The sequence below is a fragment of the Plecotus auritus genome (assembly GCF_963455305.1).
Source record: "Plecotus auritus genome assembly, chromosome: 4".
Lineage (NCBI taxonomy): Eukaryota > Metazoa > Chordata > Mammalia > Chiroptera > Vespertilionidae > Plecotus > Plecotus auritus.
This window is the reverse complement of record NC_137775.1, coordinates 83,174,024-83,198,937: the sequence shown is the minus strand read 5'-3', so window position 1 is coordinate 83,198,937 and position 24,914 is coordinate 83,174,024. Positions and strand designations below refer to the sequence as shown.

Below are 24,914 nucleotides of genomic sequence, written 5' to 3'. Positions count from 1 at the left end.
AAAAAATGAAAGGTCTAAATTGAGGAAGACAAATCCACCAGTGAAAGTGGGAAGGAACCTCTAGAGAAACAGGAGAAAAATTTAACTAAGCCCATTAGCATCTGTCTGAATAAGGTGAACATAATATATATCCAAAGCAGGACATTTTTGAGAGTTTGAAATGGGGTGCTAGTTGGACAACCAGTTTAAACAAACTGCACAACCAAACTAGGGTGGACAGTATAGTGATGATAGAGTGCGTCACTTTGTCTTGTATATTAAAGCTACCCTCACTGTAAATAATTCTACTCATCTCAATATAAAGGTAATGTTGGGTGTGAGAGTACCAACATATACACTAACTAGAGGCCTGATGCAAGAAATTCGTGTAAGAGTAGGCCTTCCTTACCCTGGCTGCTGGCACCAGCTTCCCTCTGGTACCCAGGAGCCAGGCTTCCCTCTGGCTGCTGGCAGGCACTTGGGACCCAGGCTTCCCTCGCAGCCCCAGCTTCGTCCGGAAAGACATCCGGTCTAATTAGCATATTACGCTTTTATTATTATAGACTAGAGGCCTGGTGCACAAAACTTGTGCACGGGCAGGGGGTGGGGGGCGCTCAGCCCAGCCTGCACCCTCTCCAATCCGGGACCCCTTGGGGTTGTCCAACTGCCAGTTTTGGCCCAATCCCGGGCATCCCTCTCACAATCCAGGACCGCTGGCTCCTAACTGCTCACCTGCCTGCCTGCCTGATTGCCCCTAACTGCCCCCCTTGCCAGCCTAATAACCCCTTAACTGCCTCTGCCTGCTGGCCTGGTTGTCCCCAACTGCCCCCCTCTACCGCCTGGTCGTCCCTAACTGCCTCCCTTCGCCAGCCTGGTCACCCCTTATTGCCCCCCCTGCCTGCCTGGTCACCCCCAACTGCCTCCCTCTGCCAGCCTAGTCATCCCTCACTGCCTCCCCTGCCAGCCTGGTCATCCCAACTCCCCCTCCGTTGGCCTGGTTGCCCCTAACTGCCCCCCCCCCCACCAGCCTGGTCACCCCACGCAGCCTGCTGTTCAGTCGTTTGGTCGTCCCTCACTAACACCCCTGCCGGCCTGGTCACCCCATGCAGCCTGCTGCTCAGTCGTCCATCTGGTTGTTTTGGTCGTGAAGGCCCCTGGCTTCTTATATATTAAGATATTCTAGTTAGAGGCAAAAAAATAATTATTATTCTTTCCAATAACAACAAGGCCTTCTAGAAACTAGTGTTTGTTTTAGAATACGATTCACTGATAATTGTGTGCCACCAATTATATGTGGGTGGAAGGTCTAAGAATAATAGGCCAAATTCTCAGAAAATCTTATTACCTAAAGAAATGGCAGGCACAGAAGATGGAGGCTAACATCAGTTCCACAACCACAGAAGTCAGGTCTCTCTTTTTTATTTTTAAAACAACTGACACAGTTTCTTATGTCAATAAAAGGTTCCCAAATAAATCTAAACATTATTGTGTTAAATAAAGATTCAGAGATATGGTTCTTGTTTGTTTTTCACCCTAGGACTCTGCAGAGCCTTTAATGTGTTAAAATATGACATGAAATTCAGGGGATGAGAGGTGTGATAAACAGTATACCCTAAATATTATTAACCTAAGAATTTCCTTTTCTTAGACCCTCTCTTGGGGCTAGCCTTCCATAAAAAACACATCAGGAAATATTGAAATAGGTACTAATACATGCTCATTGTCAAAGCTATTTTCCATGTGTAACTGAGAAAGTATTTGACCAGGAGTGGGAGAATAACCAGGTGGTCCCACCTCCACACTACTAGGCATGGATCTTGGGCTTTCACTTGATTTCCTAAAGCCTGCATTTCTTTACCTGTAAATTCAAGAGTTTTAACTAGATTAACACTTAGGTAGTATTTAGCTCTAAAATGACATGGTTTTAATATTTGCATGCCTAACCAGGATCTAGATCTCCCCTAGAACCAAGTGTTTGACATTTCCCATCCAGGGACTTTTGTCCTACACTTACTTGTTAGGAGACTAAGATGCCCTCAGCTGTGTTGCAGTCCCAGTGAATCCCATCTCAGGGATATGATTATTTTTATTATCTCATGATTACCATCCCTTTGTCAAAATTTATTTCTTAATTTATGTCACTCACCCATTGATTATGATGTCTACTTAGCATCAATTAAGATGTTGTGACATTAATTTACCAGGACACTTACTCAGCTTGATGGACATTTGGTTTTTAGAATCTCCACAAAGGTTATTTTGGAAATATTTAAGAGCCTTTGAACTATGGTATATCAGAATCTAAATCTGAGTCCCATCTTTTCTTGGAAATTATGCAGTCTAAAAAAAATCCTTTCTCAAGGTAATTCTTTCATAGAAAAGGAAAAACTGGCAGATATTTCCCTCATGGAAAGGATGGTTCAAAAGAGATTTAACTAAATAAGTTTGAGAATTAAACATAGAAAAATGTAGGTTAGAAACAAAATAATTTTTAATCTTAATATTTATATCTAGAGCTATGAAATAATTTCCAAGGGAAGTACAAAAGTCAATAATTATCATTTAAATTTCAACTGGCCAAATAATTCAGTAACAAACAAAAGAGAATGCTCTTTCCATGGTTCTCAGAAGTACCTTAGTTCCCTTCCATCTGTGATTATTATGGCAATGCTTATGCATGTACCTCTTTCAAAACAAGAACTGAGGGGACCCATTATAGGTCTGAAGCCTTACTGAGACCAAAGGCAACCATGGGCTTCCCTGGAGGAGAAGAGGTACTTCTCTTCTTGGAGGAGCTCTTTGCCTAATCTACAGCATGGTATCCTGGCCTTGCAGTGCCACAGATGTGATCTACAGTCTTACGTTTATCATGTAGAAACCCACAGTTTAAAAAAATAGAAGACAGAGAGACAACAGGCCAAAACACTTTTGCTTAGCCAAGTCACCAAACCAGAGCTAATAATTAACCTAACTGCAGTTTTAGCCTCTCTCAGGAATGCAATGTTAAACCAATCAATCTGAAGTTTCCTGAGCATCACTGGTGAGGCAAAATCTGCTTGATAAAACCACTGCCCTTCCCTCCCCCAAAGATGACCTGGTTTAAAAATAATCCTTTCTTTTCCTTTGCTAAGAACTCCCCTGTATGTATTGGGAGGGAGGTGGGTTGATTGAGCAAACGAAAAAGGCGGGGTTTGGGGGGGCAGAACTCATGGATAGGTATAAAGTGGATAAATGGAGATGTGGGAAAAATGAAATAAAGGGGGGGACTCCCCTGCCACACCCTTTTGCCTCTAAAAGCCTTGTGTTTTGTACAACCACTCAGAGCTTTCTTTAGGTAGGAAACTTCCCCGTTCATGAATCACTTAATAAAGCTAATTAGATATTCAAATTTACTTGGTTGAATTTTGTTCTTTAACACTACACTTAAGGAAGTATTAGGGAGTCATATAACAATGTAAATTTATATTACCTATTTTTTTTGGGGGGGCACCCTAAATAGAGTAGTAAGGACCCTATGAAAAAAATGTTGCTGTAGAAACTTGGCAAACCACAGTGCAGAGACAATATGAAATCATGCTATTCTATAATTATTGTGAGGTTAAAATAAACTAACTTAAAATTATTAGATGTATATTTAATTGGTATGGGTAATAATGCTACATTGCAACCAAATAAAAATTCTGCAAGCTACTCATGATTTTTATGATTTATATTAACTTATAACATTGAATCTTTGTATATATTTGAATTTTATTATAAATACTACCAGTTACAAATAAAAAGCTCCTCTAATTTTTTTTTAAAATATATTTTATTGATATTTCACAGAGAGAAAGAGAGAGGGATAGAGAGCTAGAAACATCGATGAGAGAGAAACATCGATCAGCTGCCTCCTGCACACCTCCCACTGGGGATGTGCCCGCAACCAAGGTACATGCCCTTGACCGGAATCGAACCCGGGACCTTTCAGTTTGCAGGCCGACGCTCTATCCACTGAGCCAAACCAGTTTCGGCTCCTCTAACTTTTACCAGTTAAATAATAAGACTCACTGAAGAATGCTATTAAAATTACATATCCTGGGTCACCAGGAAGCCCATCACATAGGATGCTGTTTTGATGGACAGCCTAAAACAACCACACTTAGGTACTTACCTTGTGGGCAAAATGACCAAGGAATAAGCTGTCAGTAACTAAAGTATTTGCATCACTTTCCAAGATATCAATTCCAAAATCTCTGCATGAATAAACTTGGAAGTTTCTCAGGTGAAGATTGCTACTTCTAAAAATCTGTTAAAAACAAAACAAAACCAAAAATCAGCATATGTTATGGCAAAGATCTCAGGCTTGGCTTTGCTGGCAGATTTCCGGTAACTTCTTAATTATTAATTAAGTATAAATAAGCATGCTTTTGCCCATCAATATCTGCACAGACATCCCAAAGTTGTTGTGAGGTCAACACTAACTAGTCCTGTTTAGTAACACCCCCTCTATACTTTTCATTTCTCCTCATAATAACTGATACATTAAAAAGGTCAATGTGAATTCTTCACATTTCGAAAATAAACTTGCCATTTCCAAATTACACAAAATTAGTGGAGAAAAACATAGCATCCAAGAACCCAGTATTTAACATTTTCTTCAGTGTAGTATATATTAACTAATATTGTCAGAAAATTGTAAATGTGAAATAAGTAATTGAACATGACTACAGACTCGAAATACATTATGTGAACATATATTTATGACAGGTTATGTTAGCAGGCCCAAACTGGGATCAAGTATTAACAAAATTAGATTAATAAAGTTGAAAGAATCCCAGTAATTTATAGTACAGAACCCTTCATTTTCACCTAGGACTTATATTAACTAACCAAGTGATCTTGGAAAAGACATCTAACTTCTCTTTAGGCCTCATTCAACCATCTTTAAACCAGGGTGGAGATCAGGACTAGCAATTAACCTAACAGAATCATTCCTTATTCATTAAATAGGGTTATGGTTGCTTTCATATCTTAAAGTGGAAGTTTCCTATTAATTAAGACCAAGGTAGCCTTGATTTATCATAGTATTATGCTTCTGTCAATCTGTCTTTATGCTTGAATTTTGAAGAATTAAATAGCTTGCATTTCCCATTTTGAATGCACCAATAATTTTTATAAAATAATAGATTTTTGAAGATACAAAGGTCTACATAAGTAAAATAGGTATGATCTTGTCACAATTATTACTCAATTACAGGTATCTCAAGTTCTGGCAAATAACTCATATTTAAAAGCAACTAACACCTGGCATTAACTAGAGAACCTGGTAATTACTAAAGGAAATCAACACCCAATAGCAAAAAAGTCCCTATTTATAGTATAAATACAGCTTGCATAATGTGTTCTTATCTCGCTCTCCCTCCTATAAAAGAATCACTCTGCATTTATGATACATGATGAGGACAGGGTATTTTTCTCAATTTTTATTAACATACATACAGAAGGGTCAGATTGCCTAAGTTGGAATCCAGCAATTCTTAGCTGTGTGACATGAGCACATATTTTACCCCTAACCCAGAGAGTTTTCTTATCTACCAAAGGAGGACAATAATAATGTTTCCCGAGGAGAAACTAAGATGGCGACATAGGTAAGCACCTAAACTGCTGCCTCGCACAATTTCAAAACTACAGCTAAAAGACAGAACGGACACCATCCAGAGCAACAGGAAAGCTGGCTGAGTGAAAATTCTACAACTAGAAGGAAAGAGAAAAGCTCACAGAGAATTGGAGGTATGGCAAAGGGTCTTTGTGGGCAGCTGAGAGCCTGGCTGACTTTCTCTGGTGGAAGGGGGAAGGAAGCCCCCGACCGCACTGAACCCCAGTTCTGACTGCACTGAACCCCAGTCCCAGGCGAAACCCCGTGGACCCAGGCTCATACAGGGGGAGTCTGGACTGTCAGGTAGAGAGAAAGGCACCCGGAGACTCGGAGAGCCGGGGGAGTCCCAGGGGAGCCCCAGTGGGCAGGGGTCTTGAAGCATGCATGCCAGTGTGCACAAAGGCTGCGGAGGTTGCTACAGGCTTTCCCTAGCAGAAGGGAGTCAGAAGCTCCTGACTGCACTGAACCCCAGTTCTGACTGCACTGAACCCCAGTTCCAGGCGAGCCCCTGGGGACCCACGCTCTTACGGGGGGAATCTGGACTCTCGGGCGGAGACTCGGGAGCCGGGGAAGGCAGAGGTCTGGGGGCGCACGCGTGCCAGTGTGCACAAAGGCTGCGGAGGTTGCCACAGGCTTTCCCTAGTGGAAGGGAGTCAGAAGCTCCTGACTGCACTGAGCCCCAGTTCTGACTGCACTGAACCCCAGTTCCAGGCGAGCCCCTGGGGACCCACGCTCTTGTGGGGGGAGTCTGGACTCTCGGGCGGAGACTCGGGAGCCGGGGAAGGCAGAGGTCGAGAGGCGCGCGCACGCAAGGGCAAGGCTGACTGAAGCCAAGACTGTCTGCTCCGCCCTGAGACTCCACCCCATCCAAGCTGAGCACAGAGGCTATTACAATTTGGCAAGTCTAATCCTATAAGGCTGTCTCCAGCACCGAACTTCTCCCAGCATAGACACAGCAGATCTATACAGCCAACTGGCCTGGAGGTCAATTCCTCCCAGTGATACCAACAACAATCAAGACTTAACTACAACAAGGCTGTACACACAGTCCACAAAGGGGTGCACCAAGAGTGTCCACCTCAGGTTAACTGGGGAGGCCGACCCACTGGGCCATATAGGAAACCTAGCACACAAATCTATCCTACCAACTCAGGGAAGCAGTGAAAATGCGGCGTCAAAGAAACAGATCACAAACGAAAGAAATGGAGGAAAACAAATGACTGGATATAGAATTCAAAACCACGGTTATAAGGCTTTTCAAGAATATCCTAGAAAAGGCCGATAAATATAACGAGACCCTCGAAGATATGAAAAAGGACCAACTAGAAATTAAACATACACTGACTGAAATAAAAAAATATTATACAGAGACCCAACAACAGACTAGAGGAACACAAGAATCAAGTCAAAGAATTGAAATACAAAGAAGCAAAAAACACTCAACCGAAAAAGCAAAAAGAAAAAAAAAAAAATCCAGAAAGTTGAAGATAGTGTAAGAAGCCTCTGGGACAACTTCAAGCATACCAACATCAGAATTATGTGGGTGCCAGAAGAAGAGAGAGAACAAGATACTGAAAACCTATTTGAAGAAATAATGACCGAAAACTTCCCCCACCTGGTGAAAGAAATAAACTTACAAGTCCAGGAAGCGCACAGAACCCCAAACAAAAGGAATCCAAAGAGGACCACACCAAGACACATCATAATTAAAATGCCAAGGGCAAAAGACAAAGAGAGAATCTTAAAAGCAGCAAGAGAAAAACAGTTAGTTACCTACAAGGGAGCACCCATATGATTGTCAGCTGATTTCTCAACAGAAACTATGCAGGCCAGATGGGAGTGGCAAGAAATATTCCAAGTGATGAATAACAAGAACCTACAACCAAGATTACTCTACCCAGCAAAGCTATCATTCAGAATTGAAGGGTAGATAAAGAGCTTCACAGATAAGAAAAAGCTAAAGGAGTTCATCACCACCAAACCAGTATTATATGAAATGCTGAAAGGTATTATTAAAGAAGAGGAAGAAGAAAAAAGTAAAGATAAAAATTATGAACAACAAATGCATATCTACCAACAAGTGAACCTAAAAATCAAGTGAATTAAAAACCTGAGGAACAGAATAATCTGGTGAATATAATAGAATCAGGGGCATAGAAAGGGAGTGGACTGATAATTCTCAGGGGGAAAGGGGTATGGAGGGGTTCATGAAGAGACTGGACAAAAATCATACACCTATGGATGAGGACAGTGCGGGGGAGGTAAGGGCAGAAGGTGGGGTGGGAACCAGGTGGAGGGGAGCTATGGGGGGGAAAAGGAGAAACAATTCTAATAATCTGAATAAAGATTTATTTTAAAAAATAAATAAATAAATAAATAAAATAAAAATAAAAATAAAAAAACAATGTTTCCCCCAAAGGTTAAGATGATTAACTGAGAAAATATACAAAAATATTAGCTATCAAGATCATCAAATAGATATAAATTTATATTTACTCACAGTAGAAATTTTACCTGCTGGAATATTCTGTTTAAGTATCTATATATAAGACACTTATGTCTAATGACCAGAATATAGTCTGACAATAATGAAAACTAATAATTAAAGTTTAAGAAATTTTAAAACAATGTGCTTCTTATGATGCAGAAGGCACTTCTAAATGTAACCATTTCCAGAGTCATCATTATTATCAACATCAGTCTATCACCACCCAACACTGTTTATTAACAACAGCTATTATTATACACCCAGCAAGACTGGGACACTTTTCTAGTCACTTTATATGCAGGCACTTATCTAACTCACAAAACAAACTTATCATTTAGGTTCTATAACTATTTCCATTTTACGAATGAGAAAGAAACAGGGAATTTGCCTAAGGTCACACAGATAGGAAGAGGGAACATTTGAGTTTACATGGCTATGTACAGAAGAGGTTAATTGTTGTTTTTTTCTTTTTTAACAGCTTTATTAATATACTAGAGGCCCGGTTCATGAAATTAGTGCACAGGAGGGGGGTGTCCCTCAGCCCTGCCTGCACCCTCTCTAATCTGGGACTCCTTGGGGGATGTCTGACTGCCGGGATCGGGCCTAAACCGGCAGTTGGACATCCCTCTCACAATCCGGGACTACTGGCTCCTAACTGCTCGCCTGCCTGCCCGATTGCCCCTAACCACTTCCATTTGCCAGCCTGATCGCCCCCTAACCACTTCCCTGCTGGCCTGATTGATGGCTAACTGCTACTCTGACAGCCTGATTGCCCTCCCCTGCCCTCCCCTGCCAGCCCGATCACCCACAACTGCCCTCCTCTGCCGGCCATCTTGTGGTGGCCATCTTATGATGATGTGAAGGTGGCCATCTTGTGACGACATGAGGGTGGCCATCTTTTGGCAGCCATCTTGTGATGGATGACATCACGCAATGGCATCATGTGAGGGCGTGACGCCACCTAGGCTTTTATTATATAGGATACAAACCATACAATTCACCTATTAAAAGTTTACAATTGAAAGGTTTTAGTACAGTCACAGATATGTGCAACTATCACCAGAGTCAATTTCAGAACATTTTCACTTCAGTAAGAAACACCATATCCTTTAGCCTAAGCAACCATTATCTTCTTTCTGTCTCTATAGATTTCTCTCTAATGGTGTTTCATATGAGTGGAATCATATAGTATGTAGGTTTTGTGACTGCCTTCTTTTCCTTACATAATTTTTTTAAAGTTCATCCATGTTGCAGCATAGTACTTCATTCATTTTATGGCTGAATATTATTCCACTGTCTTAAGGTACCACACTGTATTTATCCATTTGTCCACCTTTTGACTATTATGAATAATGCTGCTATAAACATCTGTGTATATGTTTCTGTGAAGGTATATGTTTTTATTTTTCTTTGATATATACCTAGAAGTAAAATTAATGGATCATATGGTATCTTTGGTAATCACTTGAGAAACTGCCAGACTGTTTTCCAAAGCATCTAGACCATTTTAAATTCTCACCAGCAGTGTATGAAGGTTCTATAGGAATGGGCCTCTGTGATCCATCTCTAGCATGGCTGGCTTTTGATGGAAATGGTTGCTGAATTTCAAAAGTTCCATCATTTCAACGTATGTACATATGTGCTTTATGTTTTTTATTATTTATTTACCACAAGCAAAGGTCAGGAATTGTTAGCTTCCTTTTAATTTTTTTTTACTATTTCACTTCATTACTGCTGTGTATGTGCTCCATGTGAGTGACGTAGGTGCTTATGTAGGTGGGTTCCGACTTACAGCGAAAATCACGTTACGTAGCGCCGTAGGAATGGATCTCTGACGTAACCCGAGGACCTGCTGTAGAAAGGGCCTCAGCCCAATTTTTTTTTGAATGGCCCAATGGGAGACAGTAAGACTTAGGAGACGTATGAGGAAACAGGTGACCCCATAGGACTCAGCCAATGAGTAACCGGAGGAGGGACTGAATAAATGGGCTGTGTTCACTGCCCCAGGTGTGCCTGTACACCTGCTCTTGAGAACGTATTAGAAGTCTCATTTTCGCCATACTTTTGTCTCTGAGTCCATTATATGAATTTGGACAGGTGAGCATTTCTCACAGTTCCAATATCTCAAAATCTTTGCCAACACTTACCTCTTATAGTCTAGCCATAAGAGTATGAAGTGGTCATATCTCACTGTGGTTTTGCATCTCTAATAACTAATTATGTTGAACATATTTTCATATGCATATTGGTCATTTGTGAATCGTTGGAGAAATGTCTATTCAGATCCTTTGCTCATTTTTTAATTAGGTTATTTATATTTTTATAGTAAGAGTTCTCTATTTATTCTAGATATAAGCCCTTTTCATATATGACTTGCAGATATTGTTTCCCATTCTATCGGCTGTATTTTCACTTCTTGAAGGGATCCTCTGAAACATACATTTTTAATTTTGATAAAGTTAAACTTATCTATTTTTCTTTTGTTCCTTGTTCTCTTTGTATCATATCCAAGGATCTACTGCTTAATCCAAAATCATAAAGATTTACTCCTTTGTTTTCTTCTAACAGCTTTATAATTTTTTTTTGCTCTAACGTTTAGGTTTTTGGAGCATTTTGAGTTAATTTTTGTAAATAGTATGAGGAAAGGATCCAGTTACATGTGTGTCTCTATTTGTTCCAGCACCATTTGTTGAAAAGATTATTATTTCCTCCATTGTTTGGTCTTGGCATCCTTGTCAAAAATCAGCTGACCATAGTATGGTGTATTTCCGGACTCAATTCTATATTATTGAACTATATTTCTATCTTTGTGCCAATACCACACTATCTAAATGTACTATTGCTTTATAGTATGTTTTGAAATAAGGAAGTGTAAGTCCACCTTATTTTTTTCAGATTGTCTTGGGGGAAGTTACTTTTAAAAATTTCCTGCTATCCTGTTAATTACTTTCCTTTACTTTACTCATAAAAGTGAAGTTCCAAAAGCATTCTCATTATTTGGACTTTTAGTGCACAAGAGTTTAATCTTTAAGAATAGACATTTTTTCATGAATTCAGCACTCTGGTTACAGAACTTGAGAAAACTGATTTTAATGATTTCCCTTTAATATTTTTGTTTCATTGGGTTATTTCCTCTAGAATAAGGTTATTAAAGAGCACAGAGATAGAATTTAAGCTTCTACAAGGCATGATTGCTTCTCTGCATAAGAGGGCACTTAACAAATGTTTCTACTAGATTCTTACCCCTACATTTATAGTGCTTATTGAAAACAAGGGACATTATAAAATTAAATGAGAATACTAAATATAATTGGCAATCCCTGGGTTAACTACCCTAATTATATGTTTTGGGGCTTTCCCCATCCAAAATTATCTTTCTCTTGTTGGATATATAAAGTAAATATCTAATGTTCTTATTGTGACTTAATTTTACATTTTTATTCTGTTTCCTGAGTACCCTGTAGACATATTTCTTCATCTATGTATGTATTTTAGGCTCCAGATTTCTAAGTGGCAGAGACCAAGTGTATGTAATGTTCTCTATGTTGCACCAAATAGTGACCCTGTATAATTTTATATGTTGCTGATAACAGTGTACAAGCAAAGCTTACCTGTATGAAATCACTGTGATAATGAAAGGTAAATGACTGAATGTGAACTTGTCTCCCTTTTGAACAAAATAGAAGAAAATTTGACTCATTGATAAAAGTAAACAAAGCACTTTGAACTGGAATTTTTGTGTTCCAATGATAAATAGATTATAAAGTTTTTATCTAACAGCTCTCAGCAGTCCTAGGATCTTCTTCTTATGATTGCAGTATGTATTAGCCAAGATATTAGGGTAGCAAATGCACAACATTTGGAGTCTGGATTCTATATCTGATTGTGCCACTAACTATGTGAACAATAGCAAATTCATTTGCTTTCTGAGTTTTAATTTTTTTATACCTAAATAGGCATAGTAAGGGAGAAATGGACGACTTTTATGATCCCTCCTGGTGGTAAATCTCGATAGTAATTCTGATGTTCTCTATTACAACTGCTTAAAAGTCTCCATAAAGGAAGTCAACTAACCCTGGCTTAGTACCTAGTAATTTGTTCATTCAGCAACTATTCCACATACACCTATAATGCTGTTGGTTCCTTAAAACTATGATGATATTACAATGCTTCCCTCAGCAGCAACTCATCTCCCTTTATATAGCAATCTATATATATAAAAGGCTAAGTGAACATCTGACCGGCCAGTACATACGATGTGCACTGACCACCAGGGGGCAGACACTCAATGCAGGAGCTGCTGAGCTGCGGTGACTTGGCAGCGTCAGTTCTCAGGTGACGCACCCTGGAACCAGAGAGGAGGGAACCTGATTCCTCCAGGGGCCACACTATTCCACCTTCAGCCATGGCTGCATGAATCAGTGCACTGGGCTACTAGTGTACAATAAATCACCAAGAGAAAAATAACAGTTTTAATAAAAATAAAAAAAGAAAAGAAAAAAACTAAAGAAACTTACCTGCACACCACCTGCACTTCCCCAAACCCTGAAGTTTTGGAACAGGGTGGGGCCAGTGTCATTGTCCCAAGGTGGCTGAAACTTAGGGTAGACAAAGAGCCCACATCTAGAAAGTGAAACAAAGGTGAAATTTAGTCAGTTTCTGTGTTTCAAACATCCTACTTTTTTCTCATTGGAAAATATTAAAGTAAAAGTAATGAATAAATTCTCCCCCTTGCTAGGAAAGTAGATACTCTCCAACTTTTGTTCTTCTCCCAGAAGTGCCCTACCATTTTAGGGTTCTGTATACTTTCTTTGCTCATATCCCAGAACTGATGAGAGGTGCTCCAGGGGTCCTCAAACTTTTTAAACAGGGGGCCAGTTCACTGTCCCTCAGACCGTTGGAGGGCCGGACTATAGTTTAAAAAAAAACTATGAACAAATTCCTATGTGCACTGTGGGCCCGGGACGAGTCGGCTGCTAAGCAGGACAGGCAGCAGCACCCAGCAGGCCAGATAAATGTCCTCGGCGGGCCGCATGTGGCCCGCGGGCCGTAGTTTGAGGACCCCTGTAACTTCATAATCTTAATGATAATTTCATGACACGTGTACTAGTCCTTGCCTCAGCTTCAACATGACATAACAATTGTTCTTAATCCCTCTCATTTTCCATTATAGCAGTATTCCTATCCTATTATCATCGTAAGTATTTATAGCTTTCAACTACTGGGTTCCTACTGTATTCCAGGTGTTCTCTTAGGTGCATCGCATAAGCTCTAATTGGCACATCCAACTTCCAATGTAGATATGTTTCCATTTTACAAATAAGGGATCTGACTCTAAAAATAAACGAATAGATAAGCAATTCAGTAGGAGTAAAGTCAGGATTTGAATCGGGATCTGGCTGACTGAAGTTCGTATTTTTCCCACGATTCTCAAATTCCCTACTCTACCTTGTTTCCCATGCCCTTGATCTTAGTGGATGACATTACCCTGTACATAACAAAGACTTTGGACAGTTCCTTCTCATCTCACAGTGTGCCAGTAACAAGTGAAGAGACTCTTCTACAAGGTTCATCTTCCCACGCAGTTCCTGAGCCCAGGAACTCAAGCCTCCCAGGGACTCTGTGTTACCAGTTGCTTCTTATCTCTTGGAAGTTTAATTACTCTCTCCATTGAATTCTCCTCTGGCCACAAAAGGTGCATTTTGTCTTGCTGCCCTCTTAAGTGACTTCCTTCTCCATTTTCCTCCCTTCACCACCAAACTTGTATGGTCCAAAATGGTCTGCAGCTGCATCATCAAATCTCATATGAATGTTAAGTTATACCCTCTCAGGAGTTTTGTACAAAAACAATGCTAAACCATAAGCCTTATACCCAATATGTAGATTAATTTCCCTAAAGTTACCTTGTACAAGAATGTGCAATATTTCCAGTGAAGGAGAGAAGTGGAGCTTGTGATGTTTGGTTGGTCACAAGATGGAAAAAGTAACCAAAACCAGCAGCACACACTGTGTTTCCCTAGGGAAATTAAGGATAATTAAATAATGGTTACTACACATACAACAAAGTTAGTGGAAATAAAGACTCATATACCTGCTCATCCTGATTTTTCTTTCACTTCCTGACAAGGTATGTTGACATTTTATGGACTCATTTACTCTTTGTTCACCCATTCCCCAAACTCCCCCAGGAAACAAAAATGTTCTCATTCCTCTTCTTCCAGGCAGCTCAACTAGACTGTAATTTGCCCACCTCAATAACTGGACTCTTAGGTTAAGGGGTCTTAGGAAACATCCAGTGAGAAATTTACATAATCTAATCCAAGCTCTTTGGTGTATGCAAGCATATACATGTTCCACCAGGAACACCAACACATGTGGGTGCACACACGCTCACACACAATGCACATAGAACCAAGCAAAGTCAATATGGAAGAAAAAAATGAAATAGGTTGTTTTAAAACCACCAGTACTCAACTCCTGCCTCATGCGAGAGGGGGAACCAATACCCCAATGCTCCAATCCCTGGAAGTTGCCAGTCTCTGGGGAAGTGTAAGGGCCAGCACTAGGACTGGAAGCCCGGCCAGCAGGCAGCAGCCAGGACCTGATGGGGCAGCCAGCACTTCCTGACACGATCAACAGTGCTGTTTCCTTAACTTTAGCTGTTATTCACCATGGGTCCCAAGGCTTTCTCACCCTGGATATTTGTAGTTAGCCAGTCACTCTTCATTTTCCACTCAGTTTTGGAACTACTAGTGGCCTGGTGCACGAAATTCATGCACAGGGGTGAGGGGTTGTTCCTCAGCCCGGCCTGCACCCTCTCCAATCTGGGACCCCTTGAAGGATGTCCTACTGCCAGTTTACAGGGATTGGGCCTAAACTGGCAGTCAGACATCCCTCTCACAATCCGGGATTGCTGGCTCCTAACCGCTCACCTGCCTGCCTGCCTGCCTGATTGCCCCTAACCACTCTGCCTGCCGGCCTGCTCACATCCAACTGCCCCCCTGCTGGCTTTCTCGCCCCCACCTTCCCTCCCCACTGGCCTGCTCACCCCCAACTGCCCTCCTGCTGGCCTGCTCACTTCAAACTGCACGCCCCCCTGCTGTCCTGATCACCTCCAACTGACCCCCACTGACAGCCTGCTCACCCCCAACTGGAACCCCTGCTGGTCTGCTTACCCCCAATGGCCCCTGCCATCCCATCCTGGCCTGATCACCCCCTGGCGACCCAAGGTCCCAGCCCCTCCTTTTTTTATTTTTTATTTTTTTCAGCGCCTCCTTTAGCAGAGGCCAGGGCTGGCTGGAAGCAAGTATCTAGGATTTATTTATCTTCTATAACTGAAACTTTGTAGCCTTGAGCGGAGGCCAGGGCCGGCCAGGGTGGGCGGGAAGCTTGGCTTCCTCCATCGCCAGGGGCAACCCAAGCCTCCTGCTTGCTCCAGCTCCGTGGCAGGCCGCCATCTTGGTTGGGTTAATTTGCATACGCACTCCTGATTGGCTGGTGGGCGTGGCTTGGCATAGCAGAGTGATGGTTAATTTGCATGTTTCTCTTTTATTAGTGTAGATTTTTTTCCTTTGTGGACAAGGGACCCATTCCCTTCCGGATTCTGAACATTTCCCCAATTTCCTGAGGCCATTTAAAATTATAAACATGTTTCATCTACCACATTGTATTCAGCAAAAGTGACTTTTGGGTACCATTGAATGTGAAGTTGAATTACTATTGAAGATGCTAATGTGACTTCAAGGAACCAGGGCCATTGCTAAGACTCCATTTATCTTGAGGTGGCATAGTCTAGAGTGGTGGCTGTCAATCAGATGATCCTCAGGGAGCACTTGGAAGTCTCTAAAGACATTTTTGGTGGTCACAATTCAGAGGGATGCTACTGGCATTCAGTGAGTTGTGGCCAGGGAAGCCTTTCACAACAAAGAATTACATGACCCAAAATGGTGCTACTGCCACAGTTGAGAAACCCTGATCTATAGTCTAGACTGGAAGTATGTACTCTCAAAATAATTCACACCTACTTTCTAGTATCCTATCTCCAAGTTTTGATGGAAATACCAACCTAAATATAAAATCCTGGTTAATTACAATAAGAATGCTTTGGCAATCTTTACCAGGAGAATATTAATATCTTTTCTTTTTTAAAATGTATCTTTATTGTTGAAAGTATTACATATGTCCCCCTTTTCCCTCATTGACCCTCTAAACCCCACCCCCACTCCCACCCCACCCCCAGGCCTTCACCTCACTATTGTCTGTGTCCATGGGTTATACATATCTATACATATAATGGAGGAATATGCAAATTTGTCCGGGACGCTGTCACATCACGACTGTTCACAGGGTGGGCAGGGCTGCAGGGCCGTGGGGCCGCACTCCAGGTCTAAGCGCGATTTCCTCCTGCCCAGGCAGACTCCCCCGCGGCCCGCAGCTGAATCCCAATGCCGACCTGGGGTTTACTAAACTTTATTGGAGCTGCTCCCCACACCCCCATGCCCTGCCCCAGGACTGCACTGTCCACAGCAGGGCACCCCATCAGCGTCCTGACAGGCGGTTGGCCAGGGAGAGCCCAGTGGGGTGGGGGCTGCAGGGAGCCACAGAGGGGCGGGCTCGCTGGAGCCAAGCTCCTGGGGGTCTGAGGACAGTGCCGGAAGGAAGAGGAAGCTTCGGCAAAGCAGCCGGCCAGGAGCCACGAGGGGGGGGGGGTGGTCCCACAGGTGTATGGACAGGCCTCTGCCTGAGGGGTGGCTCGCGGGCAAGCGCTGAGGCTTTGGTGAAGCGGCCAGCCAGGAAGCGGGTGGCCAAAGGGGTGCAGAGTGGCACCAAGGCGGGGTGCACTGGAGGGGGCTCAGGCTGGGGCAGGGGACCAGCGGGCAGAATCTGCCTCGCCCACAGAGAGCAAGATTCTGCAGTGACCCCAAGACGTGCTTCGGCCCGGTGGGAAATGCCGGCGTGGAAGGACTCCCAGGCAGAGGGGCGTGGACCCACAGCCCTGAGGTGGCGCCGCACTGCCGGGTACCCCACTGCACAGTTCGGCGAAGCTCCCAGCATTAACTGGGCCTCGCTGCAGCCTGCGCACTTGAGAGGCCACAACTCCTGCTCCTGCCTTGGCCCAAAAGCAAGCCTGCACCCGCCCCGCCCCCAGTTCCTGCCCCGCCCTACGGAGGCACAGGCCAGCAAGGTGAGTGTGAAGCCTACCACCTGCTCCCCAGAATGGGGGGGGGGGGGCAGTAAAGAATGGGGGCGGTGGAGGGGAGATGAAAGAATGTGGAGCATCCACAATGAAGAGGTGCTTGAGAACGAGGCTCCAGGCTTGGAAGCCTCATGGGGAGGTTTGTTCTGTTTGCCCCACAGCTGTCCCTTAGGAAAGACGGAGAGCGCAGTTGTGAGGGCTCCCTGCGCACTGAGTCCAGTTCCACAGCCAACTGGAATTGGCCTCAGTTTCCTGGTCTGTAAAATGGATTAAGCATGTCCCAGTACCTTCACTGAGCTTTGAGGGCCAATTGAAATACTATATAAAGAAAATGAGGGAAGAAGTGAGGAAGAAAAGAAGGGCGAGCAACACAAAAGAAAGACTGGAAGGAACCTGTAAACCTATTGTCACTTAAATAGGGAATATAGTCAATGGTGTTGTAATGACGGTATGATGCCAGGTGGGTACTGGAAATATCGGGGAACACTTTGTAAAGTATATGATTGTCTAACCACTATTCTATAACTAATATAAAACCTGAAACTAATACAAAATAATATTGAATGTAAAGAAATGAAAATAGGAGTGAAATTTTTATGAATTTCAAAGTTTAAATATAAGCTATAAAGGAAGAAGGGGGAGAATAAAAATAGTGTTTTTCATTTTACCACTTTATTGTCTTTTCAGTACATGAAAAAGACAGTTGTCTTTAAATGGTGCTTTTATACTTTTCTAAGTCATTATCTCATTTGATGTTCAGGGCAACTTAAAGACAAGATAATTATTCCCTCCACTATTCAAAGAGAGGAAATCTTGGAGTCTGGCCCCAATGATTCAATTCTTAAGCCCTTATTGTAAAGCAGGGTTAGTGAAATTTTCTGTGAAGGGTCATATCTATACTAATAAAAGCCTTGGGGGTGATCAGGCCAGCAGGGGAGGGCAGTTGGGGGCAATCAGGCCAGCAGGGGAGCAATTAGGCATCAATCAGGCTGGCAGGGGATCAGTTAGGGGGCGATCAGGCTGGCAGGCAGAAGCGGTTAGGGGCAATCAGGCAGGCAGGCAGGCGAGCAGTTAGGAGCCAGCGGTCTTAGATTGTGAGAGGGACCCTGAAGGGTCCAAGACTGGAGAGGGTACAGGCTGGGCTGAGGGACACACACCACCCCCACCCTCCCACCCCCCGTGCATGAATTTCATGCACTGGGCCACTAGTATGCATATAAGTTCTTTGGTTAATCTCTTCCTGCCACCCTCTCCCCACCCCCATTCCTTCTAAGATTCGTCAGTCTTTTCCATGCTTCTGCTTTTCTGGATCTATTTTGTTCATCAGACTCCACATATGAGTGAGATCATGTGATACTTGTCTTTCTCTGATTGGCTTATTTCACTTAGCATAAAGACTCCACAGAAAGAGAAACTAAAAAAACAATTCCATTGCAACAAAAATATAGGATATTAATATCTTTTCAAACAACCAAATCCAGCATTAGGCATTCTTTTTATCTCAATTCTTCTATCATGCTAGAAAAGAGGACATGCACTCATGATTCTTGACTTGGGGAAGACTTGCTGTCACTAGGTTGGCAAATACAAGTGCCCAATATATCTCTCAAGCCCTCAGAGGTACATAAGGAAGTAACACAGCTGTTGATTTTCAGTTATGATTATACAACTGGCAACTTCCTCATGGAATTACAAATGAAGCTCCACCCTCCACATGGCCAGTGTCAAGTGGCTGTGTCCCTGCCATACCTATGAGCCATGGGAAAGGCCTGAGTACATAAAAAATTGAGGAATAGGAAATGGGGGCTTCTTAAACACCACCTTTTCTGTATTTCAACAATGAGACAGGTGCACTAGAGGCTGGAAGTAATTATCTCCCTTGGACATACACCTCTATTTCATTACCAGTGAAATGCTAGTTCATGGCTCAGACTTACCCAGGAGGGGCAAGATTCAAACATTTAAAGAATATTTTGCAAGGGCTACAACGTTATTCATCACCTTTGCCAGACAAGTGCACACAGAGCACATATTTTGAGCAAATGAGTAGATTTTTTGCTTCATCTGCCCTAGTGTCATCAGTATTTATGCAGCACCTGGGTGATTGTATATAATGCTTTCCAAGTGCATTCATTGATGGGCAGGATATTCCAACTTCAGTCTTCTGTTAGACGATAAAGAGCAGTTTTGTTATAAAAGAAGCACTTGAACAGTCAGATCACATTGCTTCCCAGCCCTTTTCACTCTTCATTGCAATTGGGTATGCTACAAATGATTCATGAGGAAATCCACATATTTATGCAGGCAGCCGGCGGCTTGTGGGGAAGAGTTTAAGGCAAGCAGGGAATTTTGTGTGGAAATCAATTTTTTGCGGAAGTCACTGTATTATGGACATTCAAGCAAGAGAAATTCCAGAGAGAAATTAACTGCTCAAGTAAGACAGCTCCTTGAGGTGTGTATCTATAGTTACTAGAAAAAAAAAAGTGAGTTAACCCTTCAGGCAGCTCTTAAATATACATTAGCTATTGAGTGGGGAGAGCAAGAGAACTGAAACTGGGCCTTTAAATACAGAATTCCTTAAAAAATTGATTCACAAACCAGAACAAATTCCCCTCAAATTAAATGCGTGTTTCCAAAGGATTTGTTTTCAGGGTTTTCCTGTGGAATATCCTAAACAAGAGTCTGGTCATAGGAAATTTCCAATACCGCCATAAGCATGGGTACTTGGAGCTCTTGGAGCCCTCTCTAGCCTGAGGTTGACCGCAGGGCTGGAGCCTCTGGGCAGATAACAAGAAATCCCTAGAAGGAGTCGAAGATGCAGATGCTGGAGCTGTCAAGGGAAGGCAGCTGGAAATGGAGTGCTCCAAGAGCTACAGGTGAGGCATGTGGAACCATCACCAAACCATTTCTGGAAAGCACAACAAAGGCCCGTCTAAGGAGTGTACAGAGGAATATCACAAGTCCCCTGGAGACTCAGGAATATCACACTTGAGTCTCACTAGCAAGAAAGCACACAGCTCAGGTTTTGCTTCTCCCTGGACTTGGTGTAGCTGCAGCCTGTGCAGGGAAGCAGGGAGACCACTTGTGGCTATGAAAACTAAAAAGGAATACCACACTTGAAATTCCCTTGCACCACACAGGGTTGAAAGGGAGTCAGCTGTAAAGATGATTGCTTGGACATCAAGGAAAATTCTGTGTGCTGTGGCTATGTGTTTGTTCCTAGATTCTGGGAATAATATCCGACCGCAGACCTATTGCAGAGACTTAAGAATTAACTCTGTTCACTGCTTGCCCACCAGGCCAGATATTTCAAAGTCAGACTCAGGTATGTGGCAGGTTCAGGCTTTCGGGGTTGGTTGCCCATGCATTAGGAATAGGTTCATCTCTTCAAATCTAAATAAGAGCTTTAGTTTAGTTGATAGCATTGTCCCAATGTCAATTTCTTGATTTTGCTATTGATCTATGGTGATGGTCACGGTTACATTATCATTGGGGGCAAACTGGGTGACGGTCACGCAGGAATGCTGTGTTGTATTTTTGCACCTTTTTCTGAATATAAAATTATTTCAGAATTGGAAGTTTAAAATGGAAAAACCCTAGTTAATGACAGTAATACCTGGCTTTTTAAAAAATATTTTGCCAGACTTTAAGAAAATTGAAAAACAAGACAGGAGGAGGGGTAAAGTAACTCTAAGCATACATAAGGCTTGACTGCATTCTTTTAAGGGGCAGTGTGACTCTAATCCCCTCACATAGAGGAACATAAATCACCACCCATACAACAGTTCCTCAGAACAAGGAACGCATCTTGAATATCAGAACAACCATGGAAGAAGGTAGTATTGTTTTACCACATCTCTTTCTGTTCCACATATCACACACACACACACACACACACACACACACACACACACACCACATTGTACTGTTATGGTACCCTATTATTATCCCTTTGGAATAAAGGTGTATTTCTAAAATATATTTTAATGTACTCCCTGTATTTTCCACATAGGGCACACTTAGTAAACACTAACTTACTGTTTGCTCAATAACTACAATGACCTTCATTGGCCCAAAAGGTCAACAGAAGTTCATAATTTTTAGGTGTTGCCATGTATGTCCAGTTATCAACTATATCCTTGGTAATAGCTCATTCCAGACAATAGAATATAAAAGAGACAGCATAACAGAATACCGCTGGCACAGCTGAGAAATTGGAGTGGACTGTGAAGCATTTAACACTGAGAGATGAATCCTACAGGGTATAAATGTTGCCACAGATTAAACATCTTATTTTTCAGACATCAAAATGATTTCAGGATCTTGGAATCTATTCCTTATTTTCCTCTTTCTTCCTCCCTCACTCTTTGATTTTGTAATTATACCTATACTAGTGGCCCGGTGCACGAAATTCGTGCCCTTTAAAAGGGGATTAATTAGAGAAAACAATTTAATATTGCTAATTGCCCTTTCTCTATAATAGAAGTGTCAGAGATTAAAGAAAATTAGTAAAATGTATATGAAAACCTTCCTCCTGTCAGAGTCTGGGGCACACCATGGGACCCAGAATCAAGTCCCCGCCCACCCACATGGGCCTCAAAATCTTGTGAGACCCAGACCCGGCTGACCTCCGCCTCATTGGGATAGATCCAGACCTGGCTAGTCCCACCCTTGTCAAGCCCCACCAGGCAGGGAATGTAGCCTCAGGTCCCCTGGCCTAGCACCAGGACGGGGGGCATGGCCTGAGGTCCCCCAGCCCAGACCGAGGTGGGGGGGCGTGCCTTGAGGCCCCCCATCAAGCCCCATCAGGTGTGGGACATGGCCTGAGATCTCCTGTCAAGCCCCACTGGGTGGAGGGCATGGCCTGAGGTCCCCCGTCAAGGCCTGCCAGGTGCGGGGGAGGGGGGGGGCGCAGCCTCAGGTCCCCAGGCCCGGCACCAGGAGCGGGAAACAGCCTCAGGTCCCCTGTCAAGCCCCATCGGCAGGGGGGTGCAGCCTCAGGTCCCCCCCCCCTGGGCGGGGGGCACGAACTGAGTTCCCCTGACCCAGCACTGGGGGTGCACCTTGAGGTCCCCTGTCAAGCCCCACCAGGCAGGGGAGCGCAGCCTCAGGTCCCCTGGCTCGGTGCTGGGGCGGGGGGTGCGGCCTGAGGTCCTCCGGCCTGGTGCCGGGGTGGGGGGCACAGCCTAAAGTCCCCTGTCAAGCCCCACCTGGTGGGGGGCGTGGTCTGAGGCCCCTGGCCTGGCGCTGGGGCCAGGGGAGCAGCCTGAGGTCCCCTAGCCCAGCACCAGGACGGGAAGCACACCTTGAGGTCCCCTGTCAAGCCCCACTGAGTGGGGGGCATGGCCTGAGGTCCTGTGTCAAGCCCTGCCAGGTGGGGGGCATGGCCTGAGGTCCCCCGGCCTGGCGCTAGGGTGCGGAGGGGGGGGGGCAGCCTGAGGTCCCTTAGCCCAGCTCCAGGATGGGAAGCCCACCTTGAGGTCCCCTGTCAAGCCCCACAGGGGTGGGGGAGGGCGTAGCCTCAGGTCCCTGCTGATTGCTTGTTAAGGCTCCTTATGGGAACTTGGCCTCAGCTGTGGGTGCAGCCATCTTTGTGACAGAGTGATGGTCAATTAGCATATTCCCTCTTTATTAGATAGGATTCATTCATTCATTCATTCATTCTATTTAATTCATTTGTATTGAGGAACTATTGTGTTTCAAACTTTGTGTTGGGGTCTAGAAGCTAATAAGCTAATGAAAAGAGAACTACAGAATTTTAAGGCATTGAAGAAAATGTCAGGAACACACCTGATGACTATACTTAATCAATCTACACTACCGGCTTAAACTGAAACCTCATTCTCAAAATATGTGCATTATACTGTTTTAAATTTTGTGAAGTGGACATAAGAGAAAGAAAGTAAAGCAATGGAAATGAAAGTCATTTAATGGAGAACTAACAATTTGTTTTGCCTACATTTTTCTATTGCTGACTGAGCATTGTTTCACAGGGCAGACTGCAAACACCCAGGGGACCTATCAGCTTCTTAGATGGCCCTCTAGCGCTCTGCACCTATAGACCTACAGCCAGTTCAGTTCTTCTTGGGGTTGACTAGTGGTCAAGACACCTGCCCAGGAGACAACATACTACCCAATGAAGCAAAGTCAAATGGACAGAACCCCTGGCATCCAATATAGGATTTGGATATATTCCAGTTTATCCAAGAAGATGAGCTGGGAAACCCTGAGAGTCTTTACCTCTAGATATTTTAATGCAGTCAAAAAAAAAAAAAAAAAAAAAAAACAGATGCTGCTACCCAAGAAAGTCTGCAGAAATGTAGTTCTTTAGGCTCCAAAGCTTGCTGGCATAGCTGCGCAACTAGACCTGTAATCACCAACAAGTTAAATGTTGCTCTAATTGCTTTGGGTCTAAAGTTTGCTTTCTTTCAACCCATGCAGTTCTGTGTCCTTTCTCACTGGCATATTAGCTGCCCCCATTAGGAACCCAAAATGGTGTGTAAGTGCTGTGCTTGGGGAAAAAAATGTAATTACGAGTCTGGAGGAGGGTTGTGGAGGTAACCATGACTTTTTTTTAGGGGTTTATTCAGCTTAACGTAATTGAAAACAGATGATCAGAGAGAGATATAGGCATTCATCTCTCAGTTCCTCAGAAACCTGGCATAATTGTGACAATACAGTAGAGGCCCAGAGGTGTGTCCTAGAAGAGTGGGATACCCATGGGATAAAATCATTGGAAACGGGGAAACTAAATGTCCTTCCCACTACTCTGACACAATTCCTCATTCATAGACTCTTGGTTAAACTGTACTAGAAAATTTAATTTCTTAACATGTTCAGAGAAATTTATCAATAAAAAGTATTAAGTTGTACTAAATAATGGGATAAAAAATCTAGCCCATCAGAGTACACTTCATTCATCCTGGAATCTGACATGCCTCCTACACCTCTTGATTTCACTGACCCTCAGTTATGAACATTCTTAAAGGGCAATAATATGACCATATGAGTATAGTAACATAGTAAAGATTAAATAGGTAATTAATACTGGAATTGAGACAAAAAGCAGCACCCCAGCGTATAGCTCAGAAAGATATGTTTGTATTTATTTAAGTAACCAGAAAAGAATCATCATCTACTTTGCTTGATCCATATAGATATTGCTTCGAAAGCATTCATAGGAACTCTGAGAAATGATTACAGTTATCCTAAAGCACTTGTTTAACACAAAATCATAGTTCCTGAATACCAATACACAGCAAGTAAACATTTTACACCATACCACTGATGACGCAACTGCAAACAACTTACCTCTACAACATTGGTGGGGTTGCGGATATAGACACCAGATGGTGTCAACATTTCAGGACTGGAGAGTCCCTCAGCACCAGAAACACTGATGATCACATTGTTTCTTACTATATTTTCTTGTTCTGACCTATCTAATTTAAGAAAAGATAAATTAAAGCATTGCAACTCAGAAACATAATTAAAAGTTATATAACCCAACACTCATATTTCTACTAGTACACAGTATAATTCACTTAATACAGATATATGTACATATACTCATTTATATATATTAGAGGCCCAGTACACAGATTTGTGTACTG

The 24,914-nt window shown here is 42.9% G+C and overlaps 1 protein-coding gene across 1 annotated transcript in view; it reads right to left on the bottom strand.

The window, feature by feature from the left end:
• Positions 1-24,914, bottom strand: part of PKHD1 (PKHD1 ciliary IPT domain containing fibrocystin/polyductin) — a gene marked incomplete at both ends in the record, with an annotated part of 416,219 nt that overhangs the window by 224,015 nt on the left and 167,290 nt on the right. The window contains 4 exons of the mRNA XM_080665111.1: positions 4,133-4,267; positions 12,623-12,728; positions 14,009-14,121; positions 24,613-24,743. Of these exons, the coding sequence (XP_080521237.1) occupies positions 4,133-4,267; positions 12,623-12,728; positions 14,009-14,121; positions 24,613-24,743 (485 nt within the window). The remainder of the gene's footprint in view (positions 1-4,132; positions 4,268-12,622; positions 12,729-14,008; positions 14,122-24,612; positions 24,744-24,914) is intronic.